At 52.0% G+C, this 21033-nt stretch overlaps 2 protein-coding genes across 4 annotated transcripts in view; one reads left to right on the top strand and one right to left on the bottom strand.

Annotated features, from left to right (window-relative positions):
• Window positions 1-2390: 2390 nt before the first annotated feature.
• On the bottom strand, window positions 2391-8074 carry PLEKHB1 (pleckstrin homology domain containing B1). The gene is made up of 7 exons (XM_005524080.3): window positions 7961-8074; window positions 6869-6928; window positions 6258-6410; window positions 5342-5444; window positions 4463-4502; window positions 3755-3860; window positions 2391-3680 (listed from the first exon to the last, which is right to left on the bottom strand). The coding sequence occupies exons 2-7, from the start codon at window positions 6903-6905 to the stop codon at window positions 3544-3546; spliced, it is 576 nt and encodes a 191-aa protein (XP_005524137.1). The 5' UTR covers window positions 6906-6928; window positions 7961-8074; the 3' UTR covers window positions 2391-3543.
• A 3212-nt stretch (window positions 8075-11286) lies between these two features.
• FAM168A (family with sequence similarity 168 member A) overlaps window positions 11287-21033 on the top strand; it is a 132378-nt gene continuing 122631 nt past the window's right edge. Inside the window, exon 1 of one of the 3 annotated variants that reach the window (XM_005524081.3) lies at window positions 11287-11401. The gene's annotated coding sequence lies outside the window, so the exon portion shown is untranslated. Of the gene's footprint in view, window positions 11402-12117; window positions 12137-21033 lie in introns of those variants that run through there. The other 2 variants (XM_088068984.1, XM_088068983.1) reach the window with 2 other exon arrangements.

Below are 21033 nucleotides of genomic sequence, written 5' to 3'. Positions count from 1 at the left end.
CTGCTGCCCCACAGCTCTGCCCTGCTGGGTTGGAAGGGAGGGTTGCTGTTTCCAAATCGAATTTTCCAGGCTTGCCACCTGTTTCCGAGGGTTTGGATATAAATTAGAGCCATTTTGAGTGCTCGCTGTTGGCCACCCGGAGAGCACGTCTGGAACGAGGATGTTATTAAAGGCTTGATTAAAGTTATTGCTAATTAAAGCACTGAAGTGTCTCTCCCACAGCCAGTGGGTCCTCGGATTCAGGGCAGGGAAGGGAGAAAATGGGATTTATTGATGCTCTCAGCGCTGGTGGTTTGGCACTGACCTTTCCTGCATTTATCCCAGCTTGGGAAAGGGGGCTGGATGGAAATGGGAGGTTTGATCCTGGCATTTCCTGAGCTGCTTGATTTCCAGAGAGGTGGGTTTGGATCACAGCGAGGGCCACGTGGCCCCCAGCTGATTCCCATGCCATGGGATACTGTGGGGGTTCATTTTCCAGGCAGGTTGTGGGTATGATGGGCATTAATGGCTTGTGCCTGCTCCTTACTGTGGATCCCGTTTTTCCGAGGGGTTTTGGAGTTGTTCTGAGCTTTGCTCCGTGTTTGGAGCTTCAGCAGCTCTCCCTGCTGGGAGAGAGGAGTGCTGCGAGCCTGGATTGGAGCTGGGAACGGAGCAGGTCAGCCCTGACCTCTGTCCCTCAGCACTCCTTGTCCCTCTGGTCCTACCCAGCGCCTCTCGGTCGGCGCCACGAGCTCCTGGGAAGCCCCTCCTGAGTGGAGCAGACCAAGCCAGGTACTTCTGTGGGCTGTGGTTCTATCATTTGTGCTTCCAAAATAATTTAAATTATATTTAATTGCTCCTTCATTTAGCTCCCTAGTGCAGGGCCTGCTTGCCTACAGCTGTTCCCATCGGCAGTGTGAAGACCCCGGGAATTGCTGCTGGAGGCACATGCTGGTCCTGCACTGTCCTTGCCTGGATTGCTCCATGTCCCTGGATCTCTGGGAGACCAGCACAGCGGGAGAGAAGCAGGAACAGTTTCAGGATGTTCAGGTACTGCAGGGATGAGGAGCATGGGTGTCTGAGCTTGGGAAAAGGAGCTTTTGCAAGTCAGCAGCTGGACGTGGCATGGGAAGGATGGACAGTTTCTGGTCATGTTTCAATTGGTAACAAGTTTCCAGATTGTTCCATCTCCCAGTGTGTCTCACCTGGGGTTATGCAGCTTGGTCAGTGAATTATAAAATGGATACTGGATTAGTAAATTCGATATTAGAGTAAAATTCTTCCCTGTGAGGGTGGTGAGGCCCTGGCACAGGTTGCCCAGAAAAGCTTCAAATATCCTATCTAACCCTGCCCTCTGGCAGTGGGAAGCCATTCCCTGTGTCCTGTCCCTCCATGCCTTGTCCCCAGTCCCTCTCCAGCTCTTCTGGAGCCCCTTCAGGCCCTGCAAGGGGCTCTGAGCTCTCCCTGAAGCCTTCTCCTCTCCAGGTGAGCACCCCCAGCTCTCCCAGCCTGGCCCCAGAGCAGAGGGGCTCCAGCCCTGGAGCAGCTCCGGGGCCTCCTCTGGACTCTCTGCAGCAGCTCCAGCTCCTTGTGCTGCTGGCCCCAGGGCTGGGGCAGCTCTGCAGGTGGGCTCTCACCTCAGCTCAGGGGCAGAGGGGCACAATCCCCCCTTTCCTAGTGCCCACGCTGGGGGATCAGCCCAGCACGTGGGGGATTTTGGGATGCCAGCACACGCAGCTGGGATGTGTCACAGGTTGGACATGATGACAGTGGCCCTGTGTCACAGGAGTTGTTTCATTCCCCTGCCCACCACTGCAACAGGAGTAGCTGTGGGTGCTGGATCAGCGGCCCAGGAGTGGCGGTGCCATGGGAAGGTGCCAGTGAGTGCTGCAGCTGGATCCTTCTCTTCTCCAGCCCTTGGGAGCTGGGGTCTGTGCTGGAATTAACAGAGGGATGGAGGGGCTGCATCCCTGGCTGGGAAGCTGGGAGCCAGGTGTGGGTCCTGCTTTGCACAGGAGACAGAACCAGGGATTCTGTTCAGCCCCCTCAAGGTGCCAGGCAGGGCTGGCAGTGCCTGACCCTGAGCCGAGCTCTTCTTAAGGAGCTGCCTCATCCCATGGAGCTGTGATGCAAAGGAAGGAGCTGCTCTGCCGGCACACAGCGGTGCTTCTCTTGCCCAGGAGCAGGATTTTTGGGGCAGCTTTGTCCCTTCTCTGTCTCTTTGGGCCCACTGTGCCACACCCAGAAGCTGGAGGTGCACACCCAGAGCTCCTGCTTGGAAAGGGAGGGAGGCAGAGGGGAGCTGGTGACATCCCCAGGCAGCTCTCCAGGAGGACACAATCATCCCCACCCCCAGAGGTGGCCAAGGCTGAGCATTCCCTCCTCATCCTTACTCACCCAGAGGCCAGGGCTGGTTTTTCGCTGCCTTTATTAGACTTCAAAGAGGTTTTTTCGTATTTTTTTTCTCTTTCCGGGAGCGGGTGCGCAGCAGGAGGGAGGCAGGGAATGCAGGAGAGGATGAGGATGGTGTGTTGGGATATCCCAATCCCCCAGCGGGCACAGGGATGAGCTGACCCAGGACTCTAAAGGCAGGAAGGAGCAGGCTGGGGTGCTGGTGTCACTGGTGGTTTTCTATGCAGCTGTGGGGTTTGTAATTCCTAAATTCAATGTCAGTCATTCCAGGATACCATCCTGGCTCTAGGGGTGACACTTGGCAACTGTTCCTCACCTCTTCCATCGCCCAACCAAAACCCTGAGCTGCTGCTTGTCCCCCCTGGCCTGACCACGTGTCCTCCTCAATCCCAAATCCCTGCTGTGAAGATCCCGGCTTGGCTGCCAGAAAGGCTCCCTGGTCCCCAAGGAGAGCTGCCCTTCTCGCTCTCCCAAAAATCAGGGTGAAACTGAGGATGCTGTGTGTTCCTCTCATTTGGCTGGAGAGGTTGGGATATTCCCTGGGCTCTTCATGGCCTAGTTCCCAAAGGTTTAATTCCAGTTCCTGAGGGCTTTGCACCATTTCTCCAACTTGGCCATGCCCAGGGGACAAGTGTGAGTTGGAAAGGAGTGGAATCCTGCAAATGTTTTCATCCTCCTAAATCTTTTACCCACCTCTTGAGCATCCCTGTGCTTTCCCCTGTGTCAGCTCTTGCTCCAGTGCTGGAGCCTCTCCCAAAACAAAGCCCTTAAAAAGCCTCTGCATTGTGGGGTTCACCCAGCCAAAAAAACACCCAGTCAATTCCTCCCAAATTAAGTGTACCCCTTGCTCCCAAACCTGGTATTTCTGCAGCCAGCTCCCTGTGGAGATTTGGGGTGGGGAAGCTCTGCCAACAGCCCGGGCAGCTGCCCGGGCCCTCTGCCAATGGGAATCGGATGCTGTGGGGTTCTGGAGCGGGTTTTGGGTGGGTTCTGAAGCACTTGAGCGTTATTTAATGCAGGAGCCAGGGCTGGGAGTGCGGCGTGTGCGGGAGTCTGTCCCCAGGGTGTTTTGGGGAGGCTGAAGGGGGTTCAGGGCAGGTTCCAAGGCGGGGCTGGGGAGCAGAGCGGAGCTGTGGCCCAGCCTGGTGGCCGCTAAAACCAGCACGGCATCCACATGAAGGAGCCCAGGGCGGCGCCGGTGGCGGCCCCCGCCAGCAGCCCCAGAGCCATCTGGTCCCCGGAGACGCGGTAGGGATCCTCGCGCACGATGACGTGGGTCACCCCGGGAGCTGCCAGGGAAAAGGGGCCGTGAATGCCGGGGGGAACGGCCTCGGGCACCCCCCGGGGCTACCGGGCCACCCACCTCCGTACTGGTGGCCGTAGTGGCCGGAGCTGATGTAGGCGGCCTGGTGGGAGTCCAGGGGCACCGTCTGGTAGTAGTCGTCGTCGTAGGGGTCGTACACGTGCACCTGCAGCCGCGGGCGAGGCGTCAGTTTGGGGGCCACGGCTCCCTCGCGTGGGGAATCCGAACGGGCCCGAGGGCTGGGGGCAGCCTGTGCTCAGGTCACCCTGACTCTGCCCCTTCCTTGGCATCTTACCTGTGTCCCTGCCTCCTTAACTCTGCTCCCGTTCCCTCCACCTGTTCCTGTCATCTTAGCTGTGCCCCTGTCACCTTAACTGAGTCCCTGTTCCCCTTAACTGTGTCCTATAACCTGAACATTGTCCCTGTCATCTTAGCTGTGTTCCTGTCACCTCAACTCTGCTCCTATTGCCTCTAACTGTCCCTGTCACCTTAACTGTGTCCTTGTCTCCTTACCTGTGTCCACACAACCCCGTGTCCCTGTCACCTGAACTCTACTGCCATCAGTCTCCACCAGTGTGCAGGGTCCCCGTGGCTCTGTCATCCACCATCAGTGGTGACATCCAACCCCTCCCACCTGTGGCTGTGGGGACTTAACTCCCTGTGCCCTGAGGATGCACAGTAGCTGTTGGGTAACCTCTCCCTGCCCAAATCCTGGATCCCACATCCCGTGCCAGGGCGGTGTCCCTGCTCAGGGGGACGAAGCCTCACCGGGGTGGATTTAGCCTCCAGCACGGCCATCTTCCAAGCACTGCAAACAAAACAGAGGCACTCATTTATGGTGGGTGCTGGAGGGGTGGGAACTGTCCCCTTCCTTCCCACGGGGACCTGGATGTGACCATGAGGCCAGCACTATTCTTTAATTCCCTATTAGTGATTGCTGGGCTAACAGTTGGAATTGGGAATGTGCTGGGAGGTACCTGACACCGCAGGGATGGGCACAGGGCAGTCCCTGGGAATGGCCCTAGCTAAAACAAGGGCAGGCAGGAAAATGACACCTAAATTTGGGGGGAAGAGCACATAATGGATGAATTTCCACTCAGCTGAGGCCAAGCTCAGTTGATGAAGTTCTGCTTGGCCACAGCTGAACGTTTCCCCCCATCCAAGTTCAGCTGAAGGTTTGCCACTTCTAAATTTTAAATTTTTTGTTTTAAAACAATCAATTTTTATAAAAAATAAAATTATTTTTAAAATATAATTTCTAGTTTCTTTTAGGAATAAATAGAAGTGGAACAGTGCTAAAAAGGGCAGTTTGCCTCGAGCCAGTGAGTGCTTCACATTCAGACTTTTTATTTCCAAACAGTGATGAAAACCCTTCTCCATCAGGCCAAGAGGAGATTTCTTATCCATGAGAAAAGTCCCCCATCAGGAGACCAACTGCTTAAAACCAGCTGCTTTTGGCTCTGGATTATTCAGTGAGAACCCCAGATCTCCTCCTGCACCTTTTGCCCTGCAAGTGTGTCTGAGAACACGGGCTGGGGGCGGGTTTAGCCAAGGGTGGTTTATCCCATGTGGTGGGAGCGGGGCAGGGCTCTCCTGCGGCCCAGGCTCTTTCCAGGCTGGGATAATTGGGATGGAAAAGTCGCTTACACGGCGTCGTCCTCGCTCTCAGCACACAGCGTGGTCTTGGAGCCGTCCCGCAGCACCACGGTCAGCAGGCAGTCCCGGCTCCTCCCCTCGGGCGGCTGCACGTCTGGGAAGGGAAAGGGTGGAAGGATGGGGTGAGATCCAGCCTCACCAAGGAGTTGCCCCAGAGACCCTCCCCGGGCTCCAAATTCCCCCTGCCATAAGAGCTGGTGGGTTTAGTTTTGGCTCCATCTCCATGTGGAGGGTGCGGTCGGGCTCTCACAGGTTAAAAGCCAGCACAAGGAATGAGCTGATGGACAGAAACCTCCACCCCCATGGAAAGGCAGCAAACTGCCAAAATTTTGCTCGAGGCCACGAGGTCGAGCTGCCTTTGCTTTGAACTTGCCACAGTGCACCCAAATTTTGTAGGAACGGGAGATGCTCATTGCCGGAGTGGGATCATGAGCTCAAGCAAGAGCAAAATCTTAAATCCGTGAGGCTGGTGTGTCTTTCCTTGTTCCACAAGCTTGGCAGGACCCTCCGGTGAGCACAAAGCTGTGGGATTGTGCTCCCACCGCCGCTCCCAGCCCGAGAAAGGCGCTTTGTGCGGCGCCGTGGGCTGCGGGGCCCAGCCAAGCTGCTGCTTTGTTCCCCTTGTTTGTGCGAGACGTGAGCGATGAGTCAGGGCCGTGGGATCCTGTTTGTTACGAGCGCAAACCAGGAGGAGAGTTCCTCCTTCCTTTCTTCCTTCCCCCAGGAAAAGCAATGGCAGAGACGATCCAGCGTCTCCCGCCTGGGAATGAGGAGGGGTGAATGAGGCAGCCTGGGTTATTTTGGGGAGATGCTGGATGTGCACGGGTGGAGCATTGTTTCAGAGGGGTACAGCCACGTGCGGGATGGGGTTGGGAACGCAGGGCTCGGGAGCAGGGGCTCGGCTCACCTTTGCACTCGCGGCCGATCCGCACGTCCCGGCAGCTGTACTTGATGTGGATCCGGCCATCCATGTCCCGCTGTGTCTCATCGTGGTAGTAAACCAGGCTGCCATCCAGGTAGAGGACGAACCAGTTCCTCTTCCAGCGGCGCAGGATGGAGCCTGGTGGGACAGGGAGCAGGTGAAGGACCCCGGTGGGACACGGCCGGCGCGCTCACAAGACCCGATCTCATCCCCCGTACTTGGATCCCTCCAGCTCCTGTGAGCCACCGCATCCCACAGGACACCTGTGCCTGGCATGAGCATCCGGGGCAGCGTGACCAGGTGGCTTTACATGGGAAAAGGCTGCCAAAAAAGCCATCAGGCTGTTGGGTGCTGCCCTGCCGAGCGCACGGGAGCGGATCCAGCCCCGGACGTGGAGCCACGAGTGTTTTTGTGGCAGGCAGCCCCTCTCTCCACTTACGTAAATCCGCGAGCGGCTGAGCCACAATCTCCCCGCTGCCGTGGATTACCCGCCCGCCTCGGGGCTCCTTGTGTCCCTCACACCCCACCTTGTCCCAGAAAACCTCTGGGTTTTTTTGGGGGGCTCCCAACCTGCAAAGCTCAAGGGTGGTACTTACTCTGTCGCCAAAGCCAACCGCTCTTCACCAGCGCCATGGCTGCCGCGGGCTTCGCCAGATCTGCCGGGCCGGGAAGAATAATGGGGTTAAAATAGCAGCTCCTGCCTCACCCCCGGCTCTGCCCATGGCTCCCACCTCCCCACAGCCTCCGGGGACCAAGTGGGATGGGGATTCACCCTTGTTGCTCCTGGTATTTTTGGGGGATGAGCTCAGTGCCCGGGTTAATCGGGGTTAGGCAGACGCGGGATTTCGTCATCTGGGAAACATCGCGAAGGAGACACTCCGGCCACCTTCCTTTCTGCCTTTAATCTCGTTGGGATTTAAGGGATTATCGTCCCGTGGAGGTAAGTGGAGAAATCCGGGCCACGTATGAAAACAGGCAGTGCCTCCCCACAGCCCCAGTAACTTTCCATGCTAAACGACACCTACACTTGTTTATTTTCCCTGCCTCGATGGAAATTAGTCCTTAATAAGGCCATGAAGTCATCGCTCCCCAGGTCCCTGAGCAGAGCAAACACCCCAGGGACAGGCAGGAGCAGTTTCCTGGCCACAGCCCCCATCTGCACCAGTCAGCTGGGAATCCCAGCTCCCAGTGATGGGCACCCTGGGGTGGCCTCTAGGATCTCCCACCAGCTCTGGGGGGCACAGCAAGGCACAAACAGCCCCCCAGCACCCACAGTACCTCTGCGCCTGCGTGACCAAGTGCCCGAATCCCTGAGGATCCAGGTCCCCGTGGAGTTTGCCGTCCCGGTCCCATCTCCCGGACTGCCATATCCCCGGCAAATCGCAGCCCATGGATACCCCCAGCCCCTGGCACCCTCATCCTCCTGCCCTGGCACCCCCAGGTACCCCCATCCCTCTGCACTCACATGCCTGTGCCACCCTCATCCCGCTCTGCTCACAACCCCCGGTACCCTCATCCCACATCCCCTGGCATCTTTTTCCCCCTCCGTACCCACATTTTGTGGCACGGTTTCTGCCCCCCTCAGGAGCCCGCAGCTCCGATCCCCGCTCCCCCCGGCACTCTCCCTGCCCCGGTGGCCCCTCCCCGGTGCCCCCCAGCCCCCCGAAGTCTCCCCGCGCATCCCTCACCGGGCGGAGGCGGCGGTGCCCGCTGCGGGATGCGCTGCGCTCCGCTCCCGCCGCCCGGCTCTGCCCGCCCGCGCGGCTCGCCGGGAGCTGTAGTCCGGCAGCAGCATCCCCAAGTGCCGGCCGCCGGGAAAAGCCCCGTTTTCCAGCGCTTTAGCCCGAAAAAGCCGCTCCCGGCGCCTGCGCGGCGGGGATGCTGCCGGGCTGCTGGCGCCGGGGATGCCCGTGGTTGATCCAGCGGCTCCGATCCTCGCTTTCTCCTCAAATCCACCCCTTTCCTCCGGATGCGGTGCGCATCCAGCAGTGCGGGTGCCCTTGGGAGAGGGCTCAGCCACAACAGGACCCCCGAATCTGGGGGTCGCAGCGAGTTGGGCACGGGGAGGCGATGCCTGAGGGATGCAGGATTATCCTCCGGTGCTGGGAATGGGTCTGAGGAGGCGTTTCATGCCAAGAAGCAGAAATCAGGAACAACTCGAGTTTTAAGCACCAAAGTGCTCGTCTGAAATAAATTTCCAAGTGGAGTAAGCAATCCTCTGGGGCAAAATTAATCCCTGTCCTGGCTTCTGCTGGAATAAGAACCGTCCCGGGCTCTGGGACATGAGGTTGGATTATTTGGGGAAGTCAAGACACAAATCAGGTGACAGCTGAGGCTGGGCTGTTAATAAAAAGATGTTTATTGAGCGCATGGCAATGCTGAATATTAAAAATAAATAAATTCTATTCCAGCACCTTGTTCAGTGTGAAGCCCTTTCCCCTCCTCTCCTGCCAGTGCTGGCTTTACTCTGGCAAACAGCAGAAGGAACTAAATGAATCCAGCAGCCCTGGGAGATCCCAAAGGAGTTAAATTGGAATCACCCCCTTGGCCAGGCCACACTCACAGCCTTGTGCATCCCCCCTGTGCTGGTTATGGGGCTGCAAAATGTCCTGCTGGTGCTGAGTATTCCCAAAATCAGGGAAATTATTTGGAATCTGGCTGGGCCAGAGACTTTGTCCTGCAATGAAAGAAGTTCCATTAGGAAGGGATTTGGGCTGAAATTTAGATTTATCCTGAGTTATCTACTGCTATTGGGTTGCCTCTCCATACAGACACATGTAATTAATTGTCAAAACTTTTCCATTGTGGTTTTCCTCTTGGGAAGGAAACGGTGCTGGTGTGGGATTTGGGGGGCTTGGACTATTATTTGTAAACTGGGGTGTTTTTTTTTTTAATGTGAAATAGGAGAAATTTGGGGCATGCTGGGTGGAAATGATGACCCAGAGAGCCAGGAATTATTTCCAGCCAGCAAAAGGAGAGGATGCCATGTGGGAATACACTCTGTACCTCGCTCAGAAGAGCCAGATCCGGGATTTACCCCCCATTTCCCATAGCAATTGGGTGCTGATTAATAAAATCTATGAACTTCGATGCCTCCTGGCTTGTTTTTCCTCCAGCCCTGCCTGCAGTGGCTTGTACCTGGTGAGGACCTCCCCCACCCCAGCCACAGCCTTGGGTTTTGGGTAGGAAACAAAGGAATTTCGAAACTCTTCCCACATCTCAGGAAATCTGTATCTTCCACAGGAGGTCTCCCCAGATTTCATGGTGCTGTGGAGACAGAAGCTCTGAGGGTTCAGAGCTGAACCTGGGGACAGCTGCAGGTGACACGGCCAGCATTTGGTGTTCCTGTCATCCCCACTCTTGGGACAGGTTAAATCTGGTTAAATCCTCCTCAAATCCCTCCTTTTTCTGTAGCTGGGCGTGTTCCATCGGTGCCGCTGGAATCCTGCAGGAGAAATGTTCCCTTTTGGCATGGTTTTCATCCCCTCCACACCCATCCCAGGGTGGGCTTTTCACTGTTTGTCTCTTTGTGAAAAGCAGAGCTCACAAATTTGAAAATTCTCTTTAGAATTTTTAAAAGTTTAATAAGAGGATAAAAAGGGACAAAGAGGATAAAAATCGGCCAAAGAACACACTAGTAGATCAAGACAGTTTTATCTATATACTGTTACATTACTGAGGTCTATACATATTTGTTTGTTTCATACATTATTCAAACATTCTTGGGAGTTTTGGATGTTGCAGAAGCTCTTTTGTTTGGCCTTACATGCTGACTTATCTGCATGACATCCTGTAGATCAGGTCAATATATTTTATTCCTTCATCCTGTTGGTTCGCACTTCCCTGAAAACGAGGAGTTAACAAGTTCTTCTCCAACTCTGGTTTGTGTCACTGTTATCACTTGGAGAGGTCGGTCAGCAGATGCGGGAAAAACAACATAATTGCTTCACACCTCTCCCCTAGTTACATAGAAGCATTTTAACATTTGGTGTTTTGCTAAGGCTGGCAATACAATACATTTATCACACCACTGTTTCTATAAGCTGTACGGTGCATACATGACTATAATACATTCATCAGACACCTGTTTCTGGGAGCTATAGGGTGCAAAGCTAATAGATTGTGTTACACTAATGAGCAGCTAAAAGGAGTCACAAATTGTACCGTATCCAAATCCTTCTGGTCAATAACAACATGTGAAGGCTAATACAGAAATGCGAAAGGCAGTACCGTGTTGTTATTTTTAACACATCTTGTTACCCCATCCCTATTTCCCGATTCCCAAGGGAGGCGTTCCACATCCATGGCTCAGGAAACACAATTTACAGCGTGAATCTCCGCCGAAAATAAAGCAGCAAAACACACGGAACAGCAGCCAGTGTTGTGAAGGGTCTGGGCTGGGGGGAGTGCCCCGCTCGTGTCAGTCCCTGAGTGAGGACCCACAGGAATTCTCCATCTCTTCCCCAAACGCTCCTTTCCTGCCCTAGGCCGGGTGAGGGGCTGCTTTGGGCGCGAGGGGAAGGACGGGGCAGAGCCCCATGGGCAGCGGCAGCCAAGGCCGGGCCCCGCGGCTCCCCGCTCCCCTCCCGCCGCCGGCCCGCGGGCCTGCGCTCGCCAGCCGACCCGGGAAGGGTTTCCGGAGCCGGGACCAGATCCCGGATCGCCGTGGAGCCCCACCTGAAATATCCCGGTGGGATTCCCGTAGCGGCCTTCCGCCTCCCGTCGGCCTTCTCGGACTACAACTCCCGTCATGCATCGCTAAACTACAACTCCCGCCATGCCCGACGGCTCGACCCCTGCCGTACTACAGCTCCCAGCACGCCCCGCGCCAGTCCGGGGCCTGTCGCCTTGTGTCCTTCCCCCGCCTGCCGCGCGGACTACACTACCCGTGAACCTTCGCGAGGGGCGGCCAGCGGCGGGCCGCGGCGGCGGCGCGCGGGGCATGCCGGGAGCTGTAGTCCCCGCGGCGGCGGCGGCTGTAACGGTCCCGCTGGTGGTACTGCCCCCCTTACCCCCCCCCATTCCCGGCTGGCGGCTGCGGGAGCAGCGGGAAGAGGAGGAGGAGAGGGAGAGGGAGAGGGAGAGCTGCTGTACCGGCACAGGGGCCGCCGCCGCCCGAGCAGCCGCAGGTAAGGGCAGGGGAGGGGAACGGGGGACACCCCCGGGTGACAGTGCCGGGAAAGGGGTGGCGGCGCAGGGGCACCGCGGTGATGGAGGGGGGCGGCCGGGGGCAGCCCCCGAGCCCCGGAGCGCACAGGGAGGGGGCGGTGGGGGAGCATCCCCCCAGCCCCGGGGCGGGGGGAGCGCAGAGCGGAGCCCGTGTCCCCCCCCCGGCGCTCCGGTCCCCGTGTCCCCTGGGAGCCTGCAGAGCTCTGCTCCCCGTGTTGTGTGGCCCCCTCCCTGGCTGTGTCCCCCCCAGAGCAGCCTGTCGTCCCCGCACCGGGCTGTCCCCCCCAGCCTGTTGCCCCCCAGATCCGCCGTCCCCAGTTTCCCAGGGGCTGTGTGTGTCCCCCCCCACCAGAGCCTGTTGCCCTTCCAGGGGCTGTTCCCCCAGGCCAGGCTCACGCCCGTCCCCGGGAAGAGGGACCGGGATGCCCGGGCTGGGGGTGCCCCCCAGGGATGGGCGAACCCCCCCAAAATATCCCGAGGGGCACGTGGGGCCGGCGGGAGAGATGCCGGGAATATTGACGAGCCCGCCGGCAACTCCGTGCGACGGGAAGGGCCGAGCCGAGCCCTCAGCCCTGTCCCGCAGCCCTCCTGGGGGGGAGAAATGCTTTTTAAATGGATAGAAAATGGTTAAAGGGTTTGCTGAGCGGGGGATGTCGGCGCGCAGCATCCACAGGAATGAAAGCAGGGACATCCAGGTTGGCAAATGCAAGGCGGCGTTAAGATTTTTCTGCCTGGATAAAATGCGTATTCCGGTCGTTTTTATGAAAATGTGGATTATTCCCGCCCCCCCCCCCGTCACCCCCTTTTTTTTTTTTATTTCTTTTTTAGTAATGATTGCTTGCATGCTCTGTTGTTGGCATTGTGGTGTTCAGGGCAGCGAAGTCCATCGCTATATTGTGGGTGAATAATGCCAAAAAGGAGCTTGGTTTCAGTCCTTTATAGAAAGCAGAGGAGCCTGGAAGTGTGGAAATGAAATAAATATTCATTAGCAGAAAGAGATTTTCTACCGGGTAGGGTTTGGGGGGCATTTTTCCCCCCCGCTGCACATCGTGATGAGCTTTTGGGTTATGGTTTCTATTTCCATGGGTTGAATTTTATTTATTTGGTGCTCATTATTGTCAAGTGCAGAAAAATGAGCAGGTTGAGGGTATTTTTTCCCCCTCTCCTGGACAAAGACATGTTGTGCTAAGCAGAAAGAAACCCCAGAAAGATTCTATTTCTGTTTTAATCAAAATATGGTTTAAGATGCAGTGCTGTGTTTATTTTTGCTGTTAAATAGTGATGGAGGAAGTCAGAGCCTTTTTTTTTGTGCGTGTGTGTGTGTGTTTTTAAAGGAATGTGGATGATGGAAACATCTTTAGGGAAACATTTTGCTGGACTTGATTGCATCAACTGCATTATTTCATAAAATGTGAGCTGTGAAGTGGTTGTTGATTAGAACTCAAATTGAGGAGCGATGTTGAGCAATGTAAAGAAAAAGGAAATTAGTATGAAGAGGCCAAATGCTTATTTTCTTTTTTTTTCAGTTCTTTCTGATTCTGAGTTTTAACTGTTTCGTGGATTCTCTTGACCCTTATGGTTGACTCTATTTAAAAAAAAAAACCCCAACAACAACCCATCTGTGTATTTATTCTTGTTATACGCACACAGTTATTACAAGGACTGATATCAGCCAGCATTGTGTATTTTGCATTAAATTTATATTAAATCTGATTAACTTTTGTTCTGTAAGTTGCAAATACCAACTTACCTCGTTATGCATCCCAACTTTTTATTTACCAAAGCAAAGGTTGACGTTTTTTAGAAGGAAGCTTTCTCTCCCAAATCCCGTGCTTTATTTTAAGGAAGGTGGGATATGTGTTACAGATATTATTGTCCAGATCTGGGAGGTTTGGGGTATATTCTTCAGCTGATTAGAATTCCTGGCTGTCAGTGAAGACACACTTTTTTGGACAGGTAGATATGTATCCTCTGGAACAAAGGTGCTGGGAGCAAAATGTGTCTGGAGTTTGTTCAGAAAATATTCCTTGGAGTGAGAAACCTAAATTGCAAAAAAATGTACGTGGAATAACCAGGATGCAGCAATTTAGGGACAGCATTTGTGGAGATGCTTTCTGATCTGGGTTGATACTCATCTGTCCAACTCCACGGTGAGCCTGCATTGCAGTAGTGAACTACCCGGGGCTTTTAAAACCTGCATTAAAGTTTTCCTGCTCCCCATGGTCCGTAACCCACCGCAGGGATACCGGGGAAGAACAGGGCACAGAGCTGCTGCTGGAAACATTTCTTAGCGGAGTGAGAATGCTTTGGAGCAGCAGCTGTGTGAAAGGCCTTCAGTACCTGCGCTGAAAGCGTAATTAAAATGATAATTGAATTGGGGCTAGATTGAATTATCCTATCTGCCTGGCAGAGCCCAGCTTGGACACGGAGGTGCAAACGCAGCCACTTCAGGCAGGGAGGTGTGTGTGGAATCCAGGGAAGTGCCTGCTTTTGGGAAGTTCTCCAAGGCGTGGGATTGGCAGCGCTCTCCCTTCCAGGGAAGTGGGACATTCGCCGCTGGGATGTCACCGCTGGGAGAGCGGTGGTGGGAACAGAATTCCAGCTGGCTCTCAGTCCAGGTGTTCTGCTGCTGTTGCTGGGGCAGAGGTGGTTCAGACCTTTCTCCTCAAACCCCGCTTGTTTCCAGCCAGGAACTCGGAGCGGCTTCCCGGCTCTCTGGAAAGCAGTTGCCGAGGCTGTCAAAAGGGAAACGCAACTTTTATATCTTCCTGCGCCAGCTCGCTCTTCCCTTCGGTGCGGATTATGATCTCCATTTGTCTTCCAGCCCTGCCTTTGGGGCCTGATGGTATCTGCAGAGGCCCCCGGTTTCCCTTTCCGCAGCACAAGTGCTCCGTGTACTTTCTGTTTCCTCTGCAATTCCTCAAGTCTCTCCGTGTGCCGGGCCATTCCTCTCCCTGTTTCTGTCCCAAATTAGCTCCCTCGTGCTCGCTGACGTGCCTGTGCCCTCATCTTCCTCATCACTTTTGCTGCTTAAAACCCCTAAGTTCTGCTGTTCAGTCCATAGGAGGGTTCCATCCGAAATGAGCGAGTAGGAAACGGCTCCTGTCATTGCCAAATTCCAGTCCCTTGGTCCCTTTGGATGCTGCTGGATTCTCGTGCTGTGCATCCCTCCAGTGAACAGATGAAGATTTGTGTCTTAGTGACAAGAAATAAAATCCACCGGTCTGGTTTTTTACCTGTTGATGGTCTTTTAAGTCTCTGAATTAAAAAAAAAAACCTGATTCTTAATCAGTCAGCGTTTAAATATAAATACATTTTCTGCAATGATTATTTGCATGTGACTCAAATACCAGTTGGACAATTCTCCAGAGCTGTTTCAGTTGTGTCACCTTGTTCCTTCCACTCAACTGAATCACTTTGTTCCTATTTTTGTATCAAAAACATTGATATCCCTGAATACGAGGGAAGAATGTCAGTGGCAGGGCTGTGTTTATTTATGCAAATTCATGGAATCCCAGAAGGATTTGGGTTGGGAATGACCTTAAAGCTCATCCAGTGCCACCCCTGCCATGGCAGGGACACCTCCCACTACCCCAGGTTGCTCCAAGCCCCATCCAACCTGGCCTTGGGCACTGCCAGGGATCCAGGGGCAGCCACAGCTGCTCTGGGCACCCTGAGCCAGGGCTTTTCCATCCTCACAGAGGGGAATGTTTTCCCAGTAAAATTTGTGTAAACCTGATTTTTGGAGAAAATAAGGATGTGACTGCACTTCCTACCTGCCCACCTGGGCAGAGAGAGAGAATGAAATCAATGTAAAAACACGTCTATGATCTATATTTCGTGCTCTGATTTATCAGTGCTTTGTTGGGTGGATAATCTTGAGGTGGGATTTTATGTTTATTTATTTGTTAGCTTGAATGGGAAGCAGCAGTTGGGAATTTCCAGGATTTTGTTTTGCTGAGGGGCAGGTGTGCCATGGGCGTCTGAAGTAGGAATCCCAGACCTGGAATTAGCATCCCAGGCAGGGAAGATCCAGCTTTTAAGGTATATCCAGCACTTGCAGATCTGAATTTTGTGGGAGCTCTCTAAGAACCACGTAGGGGAATCAGCTTCTGTTGATGATGACAGAGATGCACAGATTTTTTAGAGTGTGAGTGGGACTTGGATAATTTTTCCATAGCTCCTCTGGGTTTTGTTTACTATGGATGTGCTGAAAATCCTGAGCACTGCACAGGAATTTCAAGTGAGTGTGCTTTCTGGGAGGGAAAAATGTGGGCCTGCTGACGCTCCCCAGCAAACCATTTAGGAGATTATCGTCATAGGATTTATAAAAGCTGAAAAAAAACCACATTCCCCTCCTCTGGTTTGTGTTTGCTTGTGCTTTACCCTGCCTCTCCTTCCTCTCCTTGGCTGAAACAGTCATGTGGAAGACTGGAGAATGGAAAAATGAAAAGTCAGAGCAGAAAACTGGGCTTTTTCGTGGCCTTAGTACAAGAACTTTCTCAATAGGAAGATTAAAGCTGAAGTGTATTTGTAGGCTGGTCGTTTCTGCTTTCCTTGTCTCAGCAAGGGTTAAAGATTTGGGAGGATTACTGGAGACAAGCTTAGAGTATTTTATGAGAGGAAAAGTACTAAACTGGCAAAAAAAAAAATAAAAAAATAGATGCCATCGTGCCTGCTAGGCATGTCTAATTCTTCGATAAAATGGATAAAGATTGCAGACTGCAGCAAAAGTTAAAATAGACCATAACATCTTGGGGTCCGCAGAGTTTTTCCTTCTAATTTGCTGTAGAACTTAATAAAAACGATTTGGCTCTTTTATGGCATCAGGTTCTTTATCTGCCACAAATTAAAGCCCAGGGCTTGGGCTCCTTCTTTCTCTGCTGTTAGATACCAGCTCCCTAAACTTGGTAATGAGAGGGTTTTACCATTCTGAGTCTGGAAATGCATCCTGAGGACTGGTGAGAAGTTTTGAGCACAGTCTTCTTTTTCCCCATTTTCCATTCAGTTCTTTATACTCGCATTTACAGGCAGTAATAACTTGCTTTTAAATGGGCAGGGGGGTTTTTGTGCTTATTTTAAAAAAGGTCCTAGGAGTCCCCACAGTCCCATGGGCTGCCCAGGGCAGAGGTGGAGCCCCCATCCAGGGACAGAGTGAAAAGCCACGTCAGTGTGGCACTTGGGGACACGGGTGGTAGTGGCCTTGGCTGTGCTGGGGGACTCCACGATCCTTGAGCTCTTTTCCACTTTTAACAATTCCCTGATTCTACCTTCTCCTGCCAGTTTGATGGACAAAGTAAGGTCATTCATTGCAGTTCCTGATGACATTTTACCCTGGATAATTGTCATGCCTGTATGGACAGGCAGGTTCTAAGGGGTTTTCCCTGATGAAAATTATTCTGTATGAAGCTCATGAGCATTTAAAATGCAATTACTTTGGAGTAGGTCCCTGTATAAACATTTGATTCTGCAGTAGTTTATTCTACAAATAATTTTCTTCAGTTTTCTGTGTATGGTGTCACCTAATAAGACTTTTAATGGCTTTTACAAAATGATGGCATTCCACATGTTTTCCAGTTTGCTCTTGACTTGACTTATGTTCACAACAGAAGCTTTCAAGCCTTAAAATGCAGTGCCATAAACTGGAGGCCTGGGTTCTTTTTCTTTACTGTAGCATCCAAATCTAGCTCTTGAACTTTCTTGGATAGCTGAGTTTTTAAATATGGATTTGGGAGCACAGGAAAATACTTCTTTGTATAAGAATTGTTTTACAATCTTTAAATTTGAGCCCTTGGAAAAGCAAACACGGCGGAACAGCCCAGGAGCATCTTGCCCACGTGGTTTTGCTTTCCAGGGAAGCTGTGCTGCTGCTGGAGCAGGTGCCAGGGACAGGGTGGGTTCCTGGGTGATTCCAGGAAGTGTGGGACATCTCCACCAAGCGTGGCAGAACTGGGCATGGAGAGAAGGAACAAGTTTTTACAGGATGGGTGGTAAAACAGTGGCACAGCCGATTTCCCAGGGAGGTGGTGGCTGCCTCATCCCTGCAAGTGTCCAAGGTGCAATTTCAATTAGTGTCTAACTATTACTTCCAAAAGCCAATTATTGTCTAAATGCAGAGGTCCTTTGATTCTCAACAACTTTTCCCTTTGGAGGGAACTGTTAATTCCACAACCAAATGGTCTTTGGTTGTGGTCCAGTCAAACTCAGGGCATTGCCTGGAAGGTGCTGGGCAGGTTCTGTTCGAGGGGCTCTAGCTTTCCCACTTTGTTCCCTAGATTCCAGGTCTGCAGCAGACCTCTGGAATGGTTCTGGGCTTTGGATGAAGCCCAGCAGAACCCCACTGCAGCTCACTTTGCTGGTGATTTTCCACGGGTGGCTGCTTTTAGTCATCTGCGCGTCGGCCAACTCTGAATCTGCTCGGCTGCTTTGTTGACACATACAGTGGTAATTTTTTAATTGGGATGTCATCCTCAAAAGATTGCCTGTTACATTGCAGCACTTACCTTTATCACCGTGCATCTCCTCGGAGGATGAAGTCAGCCTTGCTTGACAAGGCCTATTTTCCATAACATTGACTTGACTGTCATTAATTTTGCTCCTGTTCTTTTTAAGTCCTGATCAAGTCTGATTCAGTTTTCCCTTACTTTGTCCAGAGCTCATGTCTGGCAAATGGATTGGTGTTTACTTGAGTCATTTTGCTCTCTCCTGATGTAGCTGCGTCAGAAATGTTTGTCTTCCAAATTTTCTTCTTCATTCTCAAAAATATTGCAAATGAGCCCTTGGGGTCTCTCAAATAGTGGAGGACTCGTGGAGGACTCGGTGGTTAAACATCCAGGGCTTCTGGGGCATCATTCCATACTGGAATGCAGAGCTGGTAGAGGCCTTGGGAGACTTTCCAGTCCATTCACCTCCTCGAGGCAAGCTGAAGTATCCCGAGAGCATCCTTAACGAATGTATTTCTAATTTTTCCTTAAAATCTTCCAGTCTCAGAGGTGCCAGCCTGCTCAGGAAGCTGGCAGTGAGCGCTTAAGCAATTTGGTTAAAAGCTTTTCCAATATCTTAGGTCTTTTAGGAAGCAGTTCTTGGCTGCAGGGGTGGGCAGGCCCTGGCACAGGGTGCCCAGAGAAGCTGTGGCTGCCCCTGGATCCCTGGAAGTGTTCCAGGCCAGGTTGGATGGGGCTTGGAGCAACCTGGGATAGTGGATCGTGTCTCTGCCCATGGCACTGGATGGAATTGGATGATCTTTAAGGTCCCTTCCAGTCCAGGGCATCCTGGGATTTTGTGATCTCTGAGAAATGAAGATGCTTTGCTTTGCTGTTGTGAATCTGCCATCCCCTTGTTTCTGCTGTCACTGAGGGGAGCATATTACATCCTCCTCCAGTTTGTTTTCCTGGGCTGGCAAGGTCCTTTAATGTCTTCTTATGGATCATTTCGTATCCAAATCTCTTTATTATTTCCTCAGCTTTCCTCTGTACTCTGGTGTGTTTACTCCTCTCTCTCCTCAGACTTGGCACTGTGTGGCCTTGTCAGCATTGTATGAAATGAAATAATGCTGGTTTCCACGTGGCACTCTTCAAACAATCTGAAGCGCCTTTATTTTTTTTTTTTTTTTTTTTTTGCAATTCCATTGTATTGTTGACATTTTACTTGTGATCCAGTATCCCCTCGGGGTTGTTTTCTCCTGTCCATCAGCCCAGCTGGGACTTCTTCACCTGCACAACATACACTGCTCTTGCACCTGTCTTTATTGGGTTTCACCAGGCTGTTTTGGTTTGACACAGTTTGCTCTTGACTCATCCCTGTTGTTTCATTTTGGCTGCATCCTGCAATTGTTTTTGTACAAATTGTTAAACAATCTTTCTGGTGTCTTCCCATTGATTGTGAGGGGAGTTCAATCTCTGATTTGCCCCAGAAGCTTTTTCAAACTTCACCCTGGAGCTGTTTCCTTTTTGATCCCAAAAGCACTTTGAAACTTTTGGATCATCTATATGCAAATTCTTTAATTCTTCCTTTGCTGCGTTGTATTTGTGGAAAATCAAGTGATGCCAATTTTCATTACAGTTGAACTCAATACCTTAAAGGTCTTTCCCAACCCAAATGATTCTATGAGCCTGTGATTATGTTGATATTTCGTTAAGATGATAACTAAAAAGCACCAATATCATACAGGTTAAAATCAATTACTGAAATCAAGACATTTTGCAGTCTTGATTGACTTACTAAACTTAGATATATTTAAATATGAGTCTGCTCTTTTTCTGCACTACCAAGGCTTCCAGTCCAGTGATTTCTGCAGCTTTATTGCTTGTAACGAGGCGCAAATCAGTTACTTGGTGTTACAAATTGTCACCTGTGATTTTGGGAAGCTAATCTCTTGTAATTACTCTTGTGTGTGAGAATTTCTGAATCCCTCCTGTCTCCTCTCTTAACCCCACATGGGTTTCTTTCCCAGTATGGACTCACCTACCTGTCTTGGTGCTTCCTAGAGCCTCCTTCTGGCTTCACCCATTAAAACACACCAACTTTTTGCCCTGGAAATTCAGTTTTCCTGCAGTGTTGATAACTGTCAGAGAGGTGAGCCTTCCCACCTTTTTTTTTTAGGGTTATGTTGCAGCCATCTCTTCTTTTCGTATCTGAACACCATGGGACTAATGATTTTCAAGTCCAATCACGTGCTCATTTTTTTTTTTTATTTCTGGCCAGGATTTCATTTGTTCCTGCTTGTTATCCAGACTCCCTGCATCCATATATAGCAACAGAAAATTCTTTTTTTTTTTTTTTTTTTTTTATGAACACTCTTGTCTGACTTTGTGCCTCATCTCCCCTTCTAAGTGTCCTTGTCCTGTGTTCAGCTTGTGCCTTTCCTGGATGCATCAGCAGTTTCATCTGGGAAGGTGTCTTATTAATTGGAAAGATGCTGGCTCTGCAATTCATGATCTTTCCCTTCCCTCCAGTATTGCTCCATCATTCAAATCCAAATATTCTCTCATCAGTCGTGCGGCCTTGTTCAGTTCCATGATTTTTGGGGGTATCTGGTACCAGATGCATCTTTTAGCTCAGGGACCGACAGCCTGTGGATGTGCAAGGAGCCTGTGGATGCAGTGTGGAGCAAACAGCATTGGCATTTTGAGGCACTGGTCTGCAAGAGGAATTTGCAGCTTGCAGTTCCTGCCTCTCTCTGAGCTCCAGGCTCGGCAGAAGCCACTGTCCTGCTTGGAAGCAGATTCCTGTTGGTTTGGGAGGCAGCTCCTACCAGCTCCTCCTCAGCTTCTCTTGGCACCCTCGAGCCAGTGGGAAGGAAAAGCCTGGCATGGCACCCTGTGAAGATTGCCAAACCTTGACTTAGACTTTCCCTTGGAGTTCTTTTCCAGGATCCCTGAGATCTTTCCTCACCTGCTCGGTTCCAGCTGCCGCCGTCGCTGCTCCCGGCAGGCGCAGTTACTTCTTGCGGCCGCAGTGATCAGCCAGTATTGGTGCTCGTCCATGGGAAGAGGAAATCCGTGGCAGCCGGCTCTTCCTTGGAGGCCATCGTGCTGATCCATGAAGCATGTTTGCAGAGGCTGGTTTTTCTGAACACAGGCTGGAGAAAGCA

The sequence above is a fragment of the Pseudopodoces humilis genome, chromosome 2 (genome assembly GCF_049639895.1).
Source record: "Pseudopodoces humilis isolate 2021_Gansu_Grassland_sample_001 chromosome 2, ASM4963989v1, whole genome shotgun sequence".
Taxonomy (NCBI): domain Eukaryota; kingdom Metazoa; phylum Chordata; class Aves; order Passeriformes; family Paridae; genus Pseudopodoces; species Pseudopodoces humilis.
Note: the sequence above shows the minus strand (reverse complement) of the source record. Positions and strands in the feature narration are given on the sequence as shown.